This window comes from Peromyscus californicus, unplaced genomic scaffold (genome assembly GCF_007827085.1).
Source record: "Peromyscus californicus insignis strain IS unplaced genomic scaffold, ASM782708v3 Scaffold_11__1_contigs__length_118956290, whole genome shotgun sequence".
NCBI classification, from domain to species: Eukaryota; Metazoa; Chordata; class Mammalia; order Rodentia; family Cricetidae; genus Peromyscus; species Peromyscus californicus.
Window position 1 is genome coordinate 82,216,209 of NW_026294402.1, and position 18,663 is coordinate 82,234,871.

Sequence of the window (18,663 nt, forward strand, 5' to 3'; positions counted from 1 at the left end):
AGCTGTTGACCTCTGGGAGAGGGCTTGTATGGAGGCAAGTATTAATTTTCAGAATGTGACTGGTCTTGATAACAACACACTCTTCCCATCTCCATGTGCCCTGGAATGTTTTCCAGTCAAGAGGCCTAGAAGTAATCTGTCATCACTGGTTAGCGGCTCAAGTATCTCATTCCTACATCCTTGCCTTTCTCTCCAGACCTGAACAAAGCATGCTGTTCTACCTTCTCTCTCACATCCAAACTGTCATGTGTTCAACATTTGTCAGGGCCTTTACCTTCAATGACATGGTCCCCACACCCAGAAATGATATTGAACACATGAAAAATGAACATCAGGCCCATTTCCCCCAGCTCTGTAGCTGAGAGCTACAGAATCTGTGCCTAGGGTATGCATGGGTGTCTTCATTCTTAGAAAAGTATTTATAAGCAATTAAAATGACTACCCTCCAAAACCATAAAAGGATTTAATAATGTACTTTAATATAATTTCTTAAGCACTTCTTAATAAAATACAGATCGATAATTATAATTATCAATGCATGGAGGTCATTTAGTACAACAATAAAAGGTTAGTCTTTGAGTAATATAGTGATTATTATTTACAGCAAAACCTGAAACAGCATTTGTACAATATTGCTAAATTTTACCAAAACAATTTAAAAAAAATGTCTACTCACATCATGGTGTCATCTCAAATTACCAACAGCAAAAAGGAAAATGCTCCACTTGGTGTTTTCTCAAAATGGAAGACTATTCTCCTTGAATTATAATAAGCGCAAAGGCTGGAGGACTCATTCTCAACATTTTTTCCCAAATCTCTGTCAAGTTAATAAGACCATGCATAAAACCTTAGCTACAGCTACCTATTGCAAATATTTCACGTCTCTTTACGCTAATCTTAGATTTTAAAATTTTTGTTAATTTGATGACCTTCTTACAGAATCCATGGGGAAATTTGTCAGTATCTATAAACAGAGACAAAGCCAGAATGTGTTCTGTCTAAACATAACATTCCCCTTAATATCTAACAATAATCCTGTTCAGTAAAGAAGTAAACTGGGATATAGACTCCTTCCCCATCCAAATTAGGGACATGTTAGAGCAAGTCTATGGATAAACACAAGGAAAGCATTCTCTTCATTTGTTATACACAAATGTAAGGAGCCGCTGGGCAGACGCATCCCTTGAGTTTCTCAACAGAAGGAGCTGTGCACCCTCCTGCATGCCTCACTTTTTCTGCCTGTCTCAGGATCTACTATCAAAATTCCTTATTTTGAACTCAAGTCATGTGTTCATTTTAGGCACTTTTAGAAGTCAGTCCTGTTTTCCTTTCTTCAGTTCCAAAGTTAAAATGCTGTTGAGGTTAAAAGTTTTATAGCTCACTTATCATAATGAGTATCTTCCTCCTTGGTCCTCCTAGGAGGCCTTTCTAGTAATGGACTTTGGCCTTTGACTACACCACAAGACAGATTGCTGGAGATAACCCTCTGAAATTCCTTGCAGCATTAGCACCATAAAGGCAAGACCTGTCTGTTTTGGAAAAGAGTCAGACAGGGAGATAAGGCTAGGGAGGGGGAACTGTTCAATTTGTAAGAGTTATGAGACATAAATAAGTGGCATAAATGCCTTTTCCTTACTCATAGACCAGGGGTCAGGCAGCTCAAAGATGGAGAAATAATCCTAAATCTAAAAAACAAGCCACACAAAAGCCTAGGGGCTGGATGACATTATTCCTCTAATTAAAAATAAATAAATAAACATTACTCATTGGAACAAAAGAATCTGAGGTGGATTTCTTTTCTTTTTTGCAATTTCTCATACCATATACTCCAACCCCTTCCTTGGTGAAAATTGAAGTTTGAAATGTTTGCAGGACATTTTTAATGGCCTTTTTGATAAACTAAATGAAATGGGAACCAATTTAAAAATAGTAGATATGTATTTTTTGCAGGCTAGTAAGATTCTCCGTCCAATGGAAAGTGAAGTCACAAGAGTCTCCTCCACCTTCCTTCAGAAAATAAACACCAGTCAAGCTATGGATTTTCAGATCCAAGGTCTGCAGTAAATAAGAATAAGCAGGAATGAAAAAGCTAAGCCTTTATTGTTACAGATACCTCAGAAATACACTAAGAATTAACTGGCTTTTGCACTGGAGGGTCTCACATCCTGTCCAAGAACAATAGAAATGATAATGCTACCAACACTCAAATACAAACTGCTCAGAGCACTCTTCTGATAAATGAAGTTACAAATCTTTGGTTAGGTATGCGTGAAACCGCGGTAATGAACCCCATCACTTTGCACGGAGCACTAGAAAAGTCTTTGGTTAGTATCATTACCAACTTTCAAGTGTACCGTTTTGCTTTTAGAGTCTGGCTACTCTGGATAAACACAGTACATGTAGTCAATATTCTGTGACACTGGATAAACATGGCAGTGAGAAGCCTTCAGGATACTACATGCTACCAATATACAACATACGCATATGCCATAGATAATTACAGTCTTGCCAGGAGAAAGTAAAACTCGTCAGAGCCTTCATTTTCTACTATATGTACATTTTTTTCCATATTGCCTTTTCCAAAAATAAGGAAGATCCATTAGATTCAAACGAAGTTTAACTTAAAGGCTTCATCAGACCATATGTGCAGACACTTGAGAAGATGACAGAGTTAAGCTTCCTAGGGTCCTGGAGTCAAAGAAACTCTGCTGGCCCCCACTGCTAATCAGGTGCACTCCTTCCACAGGGGGTAACATCTGCCGATCAGTCATGGTCCCACTTGGTGAGGACCCCAAGAAACTTCCTTGGGAAGAAACAATTTTCTCAGGACTGGCAGCCAGTTTGGGGGATGTGGAGAAGTTATATCCATACAAGGCACAGGGACTGTGTAACCGGAAAGTGTTGTAGGAACCCTGATGGGTCTGGTTAGTCGCAAAGGCGTTGCTGGATGGTGATGGCATGATGTACTGGAGTTGAGGGGACATTCCTGAAATCTGCATGGACAGGCTGGTCTGTGGGCAGCTGAAGGTATCCCCATCGGTGCCACCCATGGACATGTTCACAGATGGGCTACTGCCCATACCCACATAGGAGGGAGTCCTGGGTGGGGCAAAGGTCTCGCTGCTCTGGTTGGTAAGCCTGTTGTAGGTCTCTGCCAAGGACGTGCTGTAGCGGTTGAGGGTGAGGCCTGAACGGGCACAGGCAGAATAGTCAGCTGGAGCCAGACTGCAGAGCTGGCTGGTGTTCGGCCCCAGATGGAAGGCAGGAGAGGAACACGAGGAGCCAGACAACAGATGAGGGTGTGTGGCAGGAACACCATTCCCAGTACCTTGGAGGAGAGTGGAAGAACTTGTGTTTCCTACAAAAGAAGTTGCAATGTAAAGAATGACTTCAACTGCCATCTTTTCCTTTACATTTTGGTAAGCATATGATACCTCAGGCTTGTTTTAAGTGGGGGGATTACAAAGGTAAGAGGTGGCTTAGCTTTCAAAGAATTCATTTCATTGAACTTGGATTGAGTAACTTAAGCATACGTTCTCTCAATATTTTTAAACCAAGAGCAGGTAAAATGGCTCCAATGGTAATAATAACTACAAGGAGGCCTGACAACCTAAGTTCAATTCCTGGGACCCACAAAGTAGAAGGAGAAAATGAACTCCCAAAAGTTATCTTCTGATCTCTACACATGTGCTATCACACATGCATGCACATACACACACACAGAGACACACACACAGACACACACATACAGACACACACACACACAGTAATTACTTAATTAAATGTGATGAAACTTTAGAGGAATGTTTTTAGGACTAATTATCATTCCAGGTAATGACGAATTTTTGTAATACAGAAAATAGTAAGGCACTATCACATGGAATTTTCATGTTCTATCTCAATTTGCTTTTTTGGAATTTTCTTATTTGCAAAAACAAATACTACAAATGCCAAACTTACCAGAAATTTTATAAAATTAAATTTCATTTCATTTTTACCTCTTGCCCCAACAGTTTAATAAACTGCTCTTTTCTACCTATGGTATTCCCTTTCTCCCCACAGTCTTTTCTGGACCAGTACACTTCCTTACAGAGGAAAAGAAGTGACTGGAAGGAAAGCACAGAAGGGGTCGGGAATGCCACACCTCATCTTCATCTGTCACCTCTCACCGAAGCTTGTGTGCATCGATACCTATACCACTCAGGTTTCTGCTATGCTATCACTTTGTCCCTCAAAAATCTCAACTCCAGCTAGAAAACAGGTTGGCAAATCACAGGCAAGACAAAAGCAAAGGTCTAAGAAATAAACAGTCCTGTGACACTCAAAGAGGGTGGTTTAATCTTGCAACCAATCAATAGCAATTCCCTTCTATTGGTCGCCAACTCCTTTCTCTGGATTTGCTGGCAGTTGATACTTGCAAACTTGACATAACTTAAGAAGAATGGAGAATTCCAAAGGGCTGTAGAGGGTGTAAAACCTTCATTATTCTAACAACAGTATTTCATTCCACTTCTTTAAATAATCTAAAAGCCCAAAACTACCAATAATAATAATCTAAACCTGAGTATGTGAAATTCTCACTGGGAGCTGGTAGGATCCTGGTAAAATCTGCCTAAATGGGTAACCTGACAGTCTATCTCCTAAGCAGACTAGTACAAAGATGGCACCCTTCTCTAAGGAGATACAAGTCCTGGGCTTGTGAGGAATGAGCTCAAAATGGTCTGATCCAGTGTGCCTGATCTCATCACAGATCCAATAAGAAAACCCTGCTGAGAGGCAATAGTTGGATAAGAGAAACAGGCATGGGCAACTTCTTGTAGAGTACATGGACTCCAACATCTCAATGACAGATGTCAGGAAGAGGTAAGCATTATGAAATAAACACCAAAAACATGCAATATTTAACCTCTCACACCACAGGACAGCCATCTTTCCTGATCTGTCTCCTGTCAATGCAGAAAAGAAATGGATCCTGGAGTAGGAGGATGTTGATGAAAAAGTCAAATGTCATGGATCTAATTAACAAAGTGTGCATCTCTTACACCTCAGCCTTTTCTCAGGAACTGGCTGTATGCATGACCAGGAGACTGAATTACCTTGCTTTGGAATTCCAGGGATATCTTCAAATGTGAGAGTTCGTAGTGATGGTCTCCAGAATGCATATGACTCCACCAGGGCTTCCAATCCCATTCTACATGGAAAGGTCAAGACAAACAGAGTCTAGTTAGGAAGGGTTGTAGTTTTCACTAGTAATAAGCATTTGAAGAAACAACATGGTATTGGCAATGCCCTACACATTCTACACTCAGTGACCGGTTAGGAGATTGCCACAAGCAAAAAGAAATGCTTTGCACAGGGACGTAGGGACGAAAATGGAAACCTACCAAGATGCCTGCGGACATTCTCAGGACCCTAAAACTAACACATGGACCTGAGGATCTGAGTCCATCTTGGATACTGTGAGCCCAAGGCTCTGTAGTGCTCTGGAGCCTCTCTTCCTGTCACAGGAGTTTGCCCTCCGATGATGAAGAAGATAGCTACAAAAACATCTTTATGTCAAGTTCTCTTTTCTAAGGGACATTTCTGCCCATCATTCAGTAGTACCTCAGAAGCTAGCTCAAAGGAAGAACCAGTCAAAGAAAACCAACTTCTGTTCTGGGGCACAATCTCCACTATCAACCAGGCTAGGCCAGGAGGGGGCAGCACTGACCTCCCACTAAGCTTTGCACAGTGTGCAGAAAGGTAGGAGGTGATTTCCAGAGCTACCTAGTCTCTATACAGAGTTAGTAGCAACACTGTAAGTCATTATAAAGCCTCACCATGCACACTTAATGAATTGATGTGCAAACTTGGTTGCAGACTATTTATATCTCATCTGTATATTTCAAAACAAAAGCAACTACTCTAAACACAAACATAAAAGACTTCCTACCATAAGTGATTCTGTCTTCCTTCCCTCTTATATGTGGTGGCTAAAGAATACAACCCAGGATCTGGGGTTGAGCCTTTTCCTCAATTAGCCATTCTCAAGACAGCCTGGGGCCTCACTACTCATCTTCAACCACTTCAACCCTAAGCAATTTGTTAGAAAGATAACATGGTCCGGGCCAGGGTGCGTCTCAGAAGTTTACCACTTATCTAGTGTCTTAGTCAGGGTTTCTACTGTTGTAATGAAACACCGTGACCAAAAATCAAGGTGGGTAAGAAAGGGTTACACTTCAACATTGCTGTTCATCACTCAAGGAAGTCAAGACAGGAACTCAAACAGGGCAGCATCCCGGGAGACAGGAGCTGATGCAGAGGCTATGGAGGGATACTGCTTACTGGCTAGCTTCCCCCAGCTTGCTCAGCCTGCTTTCTTATAGAACCCAGGATCAGCAGCCCAGGGATGGCACCACTCACCATGGGCTGGGCCCTCCCTCATTGATCACTAATGGAGAAAATGCCTCACAGCTGGATCTAATGGAGATATTGCCTCAACTGAAGCTTCCTCCTCTCTGATGACTTCAGCTTCTTTCAAATTGACACACAAAACCAGCCAGTATATCTAGTATGCACAAAGCCCTGGGTTCATCCTCAGCACTACAGGAACGGAAAAATCTTCTTCTGGGTAAAACACTACCTGGAAATTTCTTGTGACTGTTACATTTCTACTAATTTTAACTCAGCTGCTGCTTCCTTGTACCCTCAAACCATGAACTAAGAACTAAGGCTAAAGAAAACCACCTGCCAGTCATATGACTTCTCCAACACAATGAAAGCTCCCAAAAGAGCAGATGATTTATGCAAGAAAAGCATCTCACATTGCCATCCTTCCGCAGCAAGATTTTACCCCTCCTGTTGCTGTGAGCTCGCATGGGGACCTTACTAACTTCTTTGGTCTCAGAGGAAGCATCACCAGCCCATACAGATGCTACATACAGATGCCACAGGGAAAACACCCCCAGCTGTTTCTCCTGGGCTATGTGGGTGGGAAGAATGGAGTCTGACCTCTGACATAGTCACTGTGTCACAGAAAGGACTGTTTGGGGTAAAGATACTAGCCTGGAACTAGAAGGACCAGTGACTGCAGGTCACTCTAAGTCACTTGACCTCCCTGGATTTCAGTTTCCTGAGAAGTGAAGACTGAACCATGAAGCTCTGAAGCCCTTTTATATCGAGCTATAACTCATTTCATTCTAACTGGTATTTATTTTACTTGACTTTTTGTAAATCAGACACTGTATCTGTGGCCAAACTATAAGTCAAATCCCCGAGGTCATACTACTCAATAGTATTTTCTATATGGTGAAATATTCCTTTTTGTGCAGTTTGTGGGCCGGGTCTGTCTCAATACTACATTACCTGTGGGTTCTATTTAATTCTGGATTAATGGACATTGGGTATTGCTTTGACGGTCTCTCTGTATTTAGCTTAAACCAATACTAAATCTTTACTACTTTCAAGAGAAAATAATTTTTTTGTTAAAGAATATTAGTACACACCTTTATTAAAAAAAAACAAACCATCTACTTTTTATTCTCATGCAGGTTAACATTGATAAAGGTAGTTTGGGATAGTGAAAATACCAATGTAATTATAAAACAGTTTTACTAAAGCCAGAAGTTTGTAGACTATATAGATGTGTTTTACTGCTTCATTTGTTTTAGCAATGTAAACTGAATTATGTTTCAAATCCATAAATCAAATTCGTAGGGAGAAGTTACTGAGCAGAGCAAATACATAACCTTAAAGTAATGGCTGGGAGGGGACACATCTCCTGCAAGCCTTCTGATTGGGAGCTATTGATATGTTGCCTGAGGCTGCCACTTCACACTGCCAAATCCACAAAGGATTGCAGATATTTTGCAGGAAACAGTTATAAAATATTTATTAGTTGAATCTGGACTTTTGTTAAAAAGCCTTCATTTTCTCCAGTAATGGAGACTTTTCCCATCTAGTTAAAGGAGAGATGAAAGGCCCCTCCTGCAGGAGAGTAGCCAAGGCGATAATTTATACAAGGTGCCTTTGAACAACCTCCACATTTACCAGCGCCCTCATTTATGCTATCAAATGGCTGAGTTTATTTAGTAAAATGGTTATGTTTTTCCTGAAGTATTTAAGAGAAGAAATTTCTGTACCTTCCTGAGTAAAAACTTTTATAGGGTCAAACCTAAGGCCTAGCTGTGGAATGGAGCTATTCTCAGCACATAAATTCACTCTCACATAGCAAATGCCTGAGGGAGGCTTCAAGGGCCAAAGCTACTGATTCCTGTAAAACAGGCTGCAGAGCCCTAAGTAGCCAGAGAAGGACACTTTTTAATTAAACAGAATTGTTTTTATAAAATTTAAGCAATCACATGTCTGTGTTAATTTTGTGGCCTGATCAACTTGTTTATTTCATATATGAGGAAAATAAAAATAAAAAAGCAGTAAAACTGCACAGCAGAACCAGGAAAAACAAAAGAATATTGTGGGCGTTTTTCATAGACTTTCCTCTATTACTATATGAAAAAATATGATGTCCCTCTATGCTGTCGAAGCCACCATACCTTCAACGAAGCCTCACATGGAACACAGGTTCTTTTCAATTTTTTTAAGGAATATAATACATAACTTTGAAATATTTTAAATTGACAGAATTTTTTCACACTGTTAAGGTCATTTTTTTTAAAATATGGAGCAATATTTCATGAGAAAAGATGAAAACTTTATTTCATTAACCAGAAAGCTCTAGAACAGTGAGTGGTTCTCAGCCTTCCTAATGCTGTATTCCTCGTGTTGTGGTGACCCCAACCATAAAATTATTTTCATCGCTACTTCATAACTATAATGTTGCTACTTTATGAATCATAATGTAAACATCTGTGTTTTTCCATGGTCTTAGGTAAGCCTTGTAAAAGGTCATTTAACCCTCAAAGGGGTCATGACCCACACGTTAAGAACCACTGCTTTATACAGACACAACATACTTCACCTGTAACAAGACAACCACTTGGAGCAAAATAAGAATTTTGAATTTTAACATAATTCAGAGTGTTAAAATATAATCCATTATTTCTGCGTGTTGATTTGAAACATTGCAGGTTTTACTGGGATCAAAAGAAATAATGCAAAGCACCGTTTGATGCCAAGCCTACATAGTTCCAAACAGCCAAAAGTGAAAGGAACCCCTGTCAAACCTAGCCTGAGGCCTCCAAACAGAACAACAGGCTTCCTGGTTTATTTTCACCATGACACTGAGTAGTTGGTTTGTTTGTTTGTTTGTTTGTTTTTTGAGACAGGGTTTCTCTGTGTAGTTTTGGTGCCTGTCCTGGATCTCGATCTATAGACGAGGCTGGCCTCAAACTCACAGAGATCTACCTGGCTCTGCCTCCCAACACTGAGTATTTTTAATGGTACAATTTTAATAACCAAATCTTTTCATTATGCTGGCTCATCTAGAATTCCTCCTCAAAATTTATTGTATGAAGCCGTCATCTAACTTCTAACAGATGCTTTACTTGTCATTACTTTTTGTCCAAAATATATTTTAAAACTATTCATAAGCCACTGCTTCATAAGTGAACTTCTCTCCAGTGTCAGTAGCAGTGAGATCTTTCCCAGACGGATCAGCAGCTTGGGCATGGTGTCTGGTATTCACTCTCAGGGCCTCCCTGTGGAGCTACTATAGGACTTTTAATACATTGTTTCTCTGCTTAAGAAAAAAAATTAAAGTCAATGCAAGACTCTGAAATGTTGTTCTGATGTAACCTAAGTTCACAAGAAGGGTTCACCCCAGCATTTGCCAAGGCAGAGAAAGAGTCACCTCACAGGTCCCCTTCTGCTGCAACATGCATCATTTTAGGGCTACTAAGCAGTAGTTTTTCACTCAATTTTCAAAAACATCCCTGCAAAGCAAGAAAACCAAGAACATAACAAAACAGCCACCAGGCACAAGTTTTCACCACAATGAAACAGATCCAAAAAGACATGAAGCCATTTCAATGCAGGAGATAAATTTGCTAATACCTGCAAACCTTCTCACAGAGTGGAGCACTTCAAAAGATTCCCTCCTATTGATCAATCTCGCTGATCCTCCTCCACTGATTGGAAGGTCACTCTAGTCTCACTGCATCTTAGTTGCCTTTTAGTACTTTCTAACTACATGTTGTTTAGGTAATGCCACTGTAAATGAGGATGACACCAAGTCTCTTTAGCAACTGAGCACATTTTGAGACTTGTCTGTCACCTATCTTGACCACGAAATCAGCTGAAAACACTAGAAAATCTAGACTACTACCTGACTGCTTTTCCTTCTCAAATTTCAAGTGAAACTGTTTCTTGATAATTGAGGGTTTTCAGTTCACGTAGACAAACCCAGTTAATATCAGTTTCAAAACAAAATAATTTTGGAAACGAAGTAATAAAGTTCAAATGCCTCTTAGTATAAAAATGTACTTAGAAGCATGCATATCAAAGCCTTGCCTGAAAGGGCAGAGAATGTTCCTCTATTATCACCCTCTGTTACTAGCAATTATTTTAGAAAATGTTGTAAACCCGGACTGTACTGGAATAGACTCGTATCAATAAATTTAGAGACTTGCAGCAAGCAGACTGGGTGAGTAACAGAGGGGACTTAATTGTTGTAGCTATCCCACTTAGTGCAGACACAGTGAAACATGACATAGAAAAAATAAACAAGTACGTGGCTGCCAGAAAGACCAAGACAAACTTGGAAACCGAAGAGGACCAGGACTCTTGGCAAAATGAAATGCTTTCATATTCCAGTTGAGAATCTGAGTTAATAAGAAACTATCCTACTCTTCAGACAGAATCAATAGACAGCGTGTCATCACTAAGAACTCTAAACCAAACAAAGAGGCACAAAGGACAATTCCTTGGACTATGAAGGCCCGCGGACCCTAAGGGTAGGCTTCTCCATGGCCCCTCCCAGAAATAACACACAATCTATATGCCAAGGGCTTGCATCTTCAGCCCAGCTTCACGCACTAAAGTTCATCTTAAGGCAGGCCACATGACTATACTCTATACGTAAGTTACCTCCAAGACACAATAATATCTACCAATTTAAATTCTCATCAGAAGTGCTTCCAACACTACGTTTACCAAGGTAAACATAATATAATGTTATAATGGAAAAAAAATCACATTAAAACTTTAAATATATTTACTAAAACAACCAGGAGATTTCACTAGTACTTGCCTGTTCCTCCCGGAGTCTCGGAAGCCTTTAGCAAATGGATTCCTGTCTATCTTAAGGCGAGTAATCTGCAGAGTAGAGAAGAAATCACATTAAATCTTATATAAACATCACAGAGTATTATTTAAAAGTTAAGATGTTTTTGGTTGTGAGCCTAGCATTTAACGGCTGAACTATCTCTCCACCCCCCCCCTTCAAAAAAAAAGTTAAGATAACTGTAGAACTACCAACAACCTAAAAATTAACATAGAGACAGAGGGTTCTTTTGTGTTCCTCTCGTATGTTTTAACATCCTGGCAGTGAAGTTAAAAGATTTAGAACAGCCATCTGCCGTGAAAGAGATACTTCTTCACCCATTTTCCACCTTAATAGGTGGGTAAAGGCTTGTTTTGTTTTGATTGTGCCTGGAGAAGGAACCCCAGCAGTCTCCTGCTGCCTTTTCCTATTTGACCATTCTCTCAAGCTGAAGTTCTTCCCTTTGACTCTAGGATATGGTTTAACCCTGATTATCTTGTAGTGCTGGGAATCGAGGCTCATCCAGCAGCCTGCATTTATTGACAATTTATAAGCTTGTTTCCGTTCTTAAGAATCGAGAATCCCCACACTCCCTAACCTTATTGCCACAGTATTTTTCTTTGTCTCTCCCTTGGCCTTTGCTTTATTCTTTCATCTCTTATCTCTATAGTACTAACTGGTCACCGAACTATAGTGAACATCTCAACAGAGATAGCTATGACTTAAAGTTTCTAACAGAACAAAATCATATTAAAGTGGCAGAAATAAATGCTAATTTAAAAATACTTAATTTTAAGTACTTTCAAGTTGTTGCCTCAAAACTGGCTTCTTATCCACTAAGATCTCAAAGTTTAGAAGAAAGGAGTTTACAAATATCTTCACCATCTCCATTAACTGTGGTTTGGACTCATGCCACCCCAAACTTGACATTTTAAGTAACACCCTTCTGTTTCTTAGTAGATCTGTCCTTTGCACAGAGGAATGCAGAGCCGATTCCTTGTATTTTGCTTTCTAAATTCCTGGTCTTAATGAAATCAATGAAGTTAAGGATCATGTTTGTGATTACATTAACCTGCTAAGAATGAGTTTGGCTGGATAGCATGGAAGGCCTCCCTGGAGTCTCTCTTGCTGGCCTGTGCATGCCCTCAGCCTCATCAGCCTTGAAATACTTCAGACACATGAGTTCCGTAAGATATTGTCTTGATATGTGGATATAACTACATTATAAAGAATGTTATGAAAATTTGCTCATTAATTCATCATATATGCCATTCTATCACTGAAGGGAATTTTCCATTATAGACTATACTAAAGTTCAACTCTGTTCATTTAAGTAATGTTTAAATACTTTAAACATTAAATAATTGAAATTTATTTAATACATTAAATAATTGAAATATTTCAGATGTTAGTTATGAGTATAGATCTGTATAATAGCACCTTTCTAAATAAAAATATAGCTCTATTATCATCAGAGTTATTCAACATAGATTATTTATGCCATACCAAGTTTTGCAGAAACTCCTCACTTGATTATTATAGCAACTTATACACAATTACCCCAGTTTTATATTTTCTTTTAAAGCAATACTTTAAAAGTTATGCAATGGTCCAGGAACCCAGGCTACAGAAATCACATTGATATTAATCAGAAGAGTCTTTATCAATTTCCTAAATTCTTAAAAATGATAGTTCTGAAAAATTAAAAACTGAATGTGGTAGCATTGTCTATTTCCAATCTAATTTGTTGACTCTTAACTGACTTGTTGGTATTTGTTAAGCAGCACCTGGCACCACAATGTGCTGTGTGTGTGTGTGTGTGTATGTGAGTATGTGTGGTGTGTGTGTGGTGTGTCTGCAATTGGCTAACCAATAAGAGGGCTTGACACTCACACTCTTGACTCATGTAAAAAAAAAAAACTTAAAGAAACAGCATTTGCCCATATAGAAAAGAAACATTTCATCTCTCAAATTATTTAAACCATTATAAAAGCATCACATTAAAATTGCCAATCTCTCAGACTATAATGCATATCAGTATCCTGCATAATAGTTTAAATCATAGTTCAATGATAAAGCCCTTTAAAAATATACAAAAGGAATGTACAGGATAAATCTTTCTGAAAATTTTCTTATAATTCATGGTCTGTAATATTAAACCCACATATCATGCTGTAAGGCACAACTAGCTTTTCATAGTTTACATGTCTGTTTTCTAGGCAAATAAGTTGCTTTCTAATTTTAATTACGACACTATAATTCAATATCTCAAGATGGAAAGTAAAACTATGCTGCTAATTGCAAGATGCATGCTCAGCTTAAGTCATCACTAGAGGAGCCTGCTTGGGAATTTATGGACTAGGAGTTGTCACTCTGTGCACACATGTACCCACTGTGGGTGTCATGCATAGCAAATGGTGTGTGGTAATTCCTGACATTTGGATATAGCAATACAGAGGGCAGGAGTCTAGCAAGAGGGCTGCTGAAAACGATACCTGCTGATTCTGATAGGCGGTGACGGTGGTGAAGACTGTTTCTGGGAAGGAGAATGCCTTCACACCCTCCCCGGAAGGAACAGGCTTGATGGGGGAAAGATCGTCCCCACAATCTTTACGGATGACGTGCACACGTGGTTGGTATTTGTGCATAGAATGAAGAATAATCTAGATCAAGGGGGAAAAGCCATATTAAACAGGAACCACTCCCAATTTGACAGCAAGAGCAAATTTGTAACGTGGAAAATAAATTCTTGCAGGAAAGTTACATTTCTGAAGACGCAGGAAGTTAATTTAACAAAATACAGCAAAGCTGCAGGGAAAGTCTAAGAAGACATCTGTAACGTTTGTATAAAACTACAAATCACTTTAATGAAACCCTCACTACAGCCATGTGAAGTCAACATCAAATTTCTATTGCTTAAAATACAATAATATATACATAAAGATTGTATTTATGTTGAACTTAATAAGACCAGAGTCAATACCAAATGAGATGGAAATGATCATGTGCACTGTACCAAATTCATCTTCTAAAGGACACACACAAGATTTTCAAACACCAAGAGAATTGTTCCTTCATGGGTGATAGTGCACACACATTAAGGACACCCCACTGTCTCCTGTGTTGATTCTGCAAAATCTCTGGTTTGTTGGAAGAGTATATTGCCCATATTCCCATTCAAATCTTAGGCTGGAGAGTGGAGAGCCTACCCTGCCCTAAGTCTCTCTCTCTCATGTGGTCTCCACAAACCCACTCAGATTTGTCCTAAGGTTCTGCTCCAGATTCGTAAAAGCTTTTCATATACAAAGGATCTCCGTGAGTTCGAGGCCAGCCTGGGCTACAGAGTGAGTTCCAGGAAAAGCTCCAAAGCTACACAGAGAAACCCTGTCTCAAAACAAACAAACAAACAAACAAAGATGTACATTGCATGAGCTATAACAGTGGAAGACTTTTACAAGTAGATTAGTAGTTACCAAGGGAAATTTACATTGTGAGGTGTGGTGTCACCAAGCTGTTGCCAACGCTGTTTAGGCAAATTTCAGTCATATAATAAAATTGCTTGGTTTTAATCTTTTTTTTTTTTTCTGGTTTTTCGAGATAGGGTTTCTCTGTGTAATAATAGCCCTAGATGTCGTGGAACTTGCTTTGTAGACCAGACTGACCTTGAACTCAGAGATCTGCCTGCCTCTACCTCCTGAGTGCTCAGATTAAAGGTGTGTACCACCATGTCCAGCTTTGTTTTTAATCTTAAAACGATAAAAAACGGTACCTAATTGTTTAGACACATTTTATGGCTTATTAAAACAGAGTATAGTGGGCTCATACAGAGATATGAACAGTGATCACCTCTGATGATGGTATCACAGGTAGGAGTGTGTGTGTGTGTGTGTGTGTGTGTGTGTGTGTGTGTGTGTGTGTGTGTGCCTTTTTATATTTTAATACTTGCATGAACAGCAGGGTTTTTTTATTTGTTTCTTGGATTCTATATTCAGATATTCATGAATTAGTTTAGCTAACAGGTATGCAATTTTTCTGAACTCTAAGCTTTAAATTCCAGGTTTGGGTTATTATGAATGTAGAAGGAAAACACCTAAACAAAAGTCCTTGGAAACATGGTGTCCAACATGCTTCATGTTGTTCAGAATGTAAGCAGTTTAATAAGCCAGCTTCAGAGCCTTTGGTCAGCTCCAACACCAACAGCTCTGTGCTCAGAGAATGTGTTTGCTGTCCTGAGAGCATGTCTTTGCCCTTGGGAGAGCCAACACTGCAGTCAGGGGCTCTGCTTTTGCTTTCCCCTAAGGTTTTCTTTGTGCCAATGGCAGACACACTTTGGAAACAGATCTAAAGATCCTGCCAACCAGACGTGCCTCTGAAGGAGGCAGCATGAACACAAGAGCATGCAAAAGGGTAAAAGGGGGAAGCAGTACTCATGGTGGGGGTGGAGGGAACATAGGCAGCAATCCAATGCCTCTTTCTAGGACTAATTTGAATGAATTTGAATGAACTATTAGCAGCTTTGACCAAAAAATGTTTAAATAAATAATATTATAAAATACAGTAGTAAACAGTGGGCTGCCTGTACCAGAGATATGTACTTTTTTTTTTTTCCAAAAGTTTTTGTTGGCTGTGAGTAGGTGTGCACAGGGCCATCATATGAAAGGTGTGCCTTGCTGTGAGTCAGGATAAATGTCTGGAAAATGCAGAAATAAAATTATACTCACAGGGTCTAACCATTAGCATAGTCTAATAAGCAGATTTTCAGTGGATGAGGAATGTCTTTTGCTCGTTCCCTTATTACTAGTTTATGGTCACTAATTCTGTTTTTAATAGATATCAAAATCTAAGTTTCTATCCTTAATGCAGTTTATATCCTTGCAGGGTTTGGTTTTGTTTTGCTTTTTTTTTCTGAGCTATGCTGGGGGTGTGGGGAGCAGGAGTGGCAGAGGGGCTGCGTTTTATTCTCTGACTTCCAGGTAGGAGCATAGTTGTTTAATGGTTAGGGCTCTGCATGACATTTCTAAACCTCGACTTATTTTTAATGGTAAGTTCCACAGAACCTAGAGACTTCCAAGTCCTCACAGCTCCCTAGGCCCAGGGCCAGTTTTGTTCCCCTTCTTGTCTGCATGCCTTCCTTATGAATTTACGCTACGTGGGCAGGCACAGTCCCGAGGCCAGGCCCCATACAGGAAACACAAGAATGGTTTTGAACCTGTGGCTGCAGCTTGTGTCTCAGCCCCCACCTGCAAACTAACTGTCCTGGCCCTTTTCCTATGATTTATTATTGAAATAGCACACTCTTTTCAATGTTAACACAAAGTAGTAAACAACCACTTTTTAAAGTAATAACTTTAATGTCCATTCAACTTTGCGCTCCTTTGTTTAACTAACTTTCTCTTTAGAAAACTGGCTTGCAATAGATCTCTTTGGGGGTTGAAAAGTTTGAGGGTGAATGTTTCCCCAAGCTAGGAATCAAAATGTCAGTGGCTAACAAATGGCAGCATCTAGAAACCCCAAGCGAGACTCACCATCCCTTTAGAAGTGATTTCCAGAGAAGAAGAAAAAAATCAAAGACAAAAAATTCCACACAAAGAAGCAAAAGGTGCACAGCCAACTTCAGAGCATCGGGACGAAGTGACTTGGAATGGAGGTAATAAAAGTTTCTTTTCTGTTTCCGTTCTTGTTTTATGAAGACTGTTCTCTGACCACCTGAGCTTCCATCTCTGGACCCCACATGGTGGAAAGAGAGAACTGACTTTTGCAAGGTGTACTCTGACCTCTGAACTTGCGCAGTGGAATGCAGGAATGCACAACCTCAACACCCACTAAATAAACAGACATAATAAACTTCCCCATTTATAATAATAGGAAATCAACAATATTTTGCTTACTTTGTAGGGTATGTGGGACTATTGACCTTTAAAAAAGAGAGACCATACTTATAACTCAAATAATCATATCTTATGTGTACTTTCTATACTGTTTGTTCTGTTTAGACAGGATTTGGGCAGGGGATTTCTAACTATAATATTAGAAAAAGGCATACAGACCTATGTCCACAAACACAGAGTGCTTTCTTATTCATAGGCTTATACATGCTTTTCTACTTTAAAGACTAGATTGGAGGGGTTTGGATGTGGCTCAATAGTAAAGCGCTTGCCCTGGACTTAATCTCTAACACTGATAACGAATTAATTCCTCATAAAATAGATTTACACCGAAAGAAGCATACTTATTTATCTGACCAGTCAATTGTGCTTGAAATCTGACAGGTAGGGCTTCCAGTTTTACAGCTTGACAGTGGAACTTGTCAATAACTGAAACTTTTCTACATGATACACTCGCAAGGTCGGAGTAGGTTTGTACCTAGTCTTACTATAACTTGATACGCTGTGTTGGATTGGAGTCCCTGGGAGACTCGCCCTTTCCTGAAGAGAAAGGGAAAAGGGTGGCTCTTGGGGGTGGGGAGCTAGCAGGAGAGGAGGCAGGGGAAGCTGTGGTCAGGATGTAATATATGAGAGAAGAATAAATTTAAAAAAAAAAATGAATTAGGCCAAGCAAAGGACCTAAAAGGACCAGATAATACCACCACCCAACCGCACCCCCACTTCCTGAATGTGTTAAAACACTATGCCTCACGTTAAAGTGTTGAAACGTTCTCAGTCAATCACAGGCAAAGCAGAATTTTTCCTTTTTGCTCTTTCGTTTCAGGCCCTCCTCAAATGCATACTTTCAAGTTTGCCGGCTTCTTTGGGTCTCTAATTCCAGTATGACCCATGAGGAAACAAGGCCTCAGAGAGTGGAACTGACTTGCCCAGGATCACTGGCATGGTGTCCTCAACCATTCCAACTTCCTTCCCCACAAGAGAGCTCAGCTACCTCTCCTGCATCATCCTGCTTCCCTGTCTGATTTTTCAAGGAGAAACAGTAAGAGAGTATGGGCATGTGTGTCACAGAATTGCCAGCAGGGGAGAACATCCACTCCTACAAGCCCTTGACTATGGCTACTTGACCCGGCCCATTGCCAAAGCATCAGGTGACGTAGGTATGGGTCCTGTTGCAGTAAGGTACACCATCAAATGTCTTCCCCTGTTCAGAGAGCTGTGCTCATGGAAATACTTTCCTCCAGAGAACAGACTCCAGGAAAACAAGGAAGCATGCATGTGGTAAGAAACTGTCACCCAAGCATAGGAACCTCCTACAACAAGGACAGCCCAAGAACCAGCCTTGGTGTGTACCAAAGCCAGAATAAAGCTGGTTAGAGTACCCACGGATCAAATAGGACCTACAAAGTTATCACAACATCCATGGATTAGCTGTGGCTCTGAGGGATACTGCCACTCTGAATCCTCCTTAATTTTCTTTTCTGAACCAGGTCTGGTGTTTGGGAGGCTGAAAAGTTACTTTGGGGAAAACACATACTCTTATGTGGTCGCAAGTCTAGTCACAGCCTTTGATTCCCACAATCA

The 18,663-nt window shown here is 39.9% G+C and overlaps 1 protein-coding gene across 1 annotated transcript in view; it reads right to left on the reverse strand.

Moving 5' to 3' along the window:
• Nucleotides 1-456: 456 nt before the first annotated feature.
• Tbx18 (T-box transcription factor 18) overlaps nt 457-18,663 on the reverse strand; it is a 28,088-nt gene continuing 9,881 nt past the window's right edge. Inside the window, exons 5-8 of the mRNA XM_052716157.1 lie at nt 13,693-13,860; nt 11,186-11,250; nt 5,097-5,191; nt 457-3,358 (exon numbers count right to left, since the gene is read on the reverse strand). Coding sequence (XP_052572117.1) covers nt 2,634-3,358; nt 5,097-5,191; nt 11,186-11,250; nt 13,693-13,860 — 1,053 coding nt within the window. The 3' untranslated portion in view covers nt 457-2,633. The remainder of the gene's footprint in view (nt 3,359-5,096; nt 5,192-11,185; nt 11,251-13,692; nt 13,861-18,663) is intronic.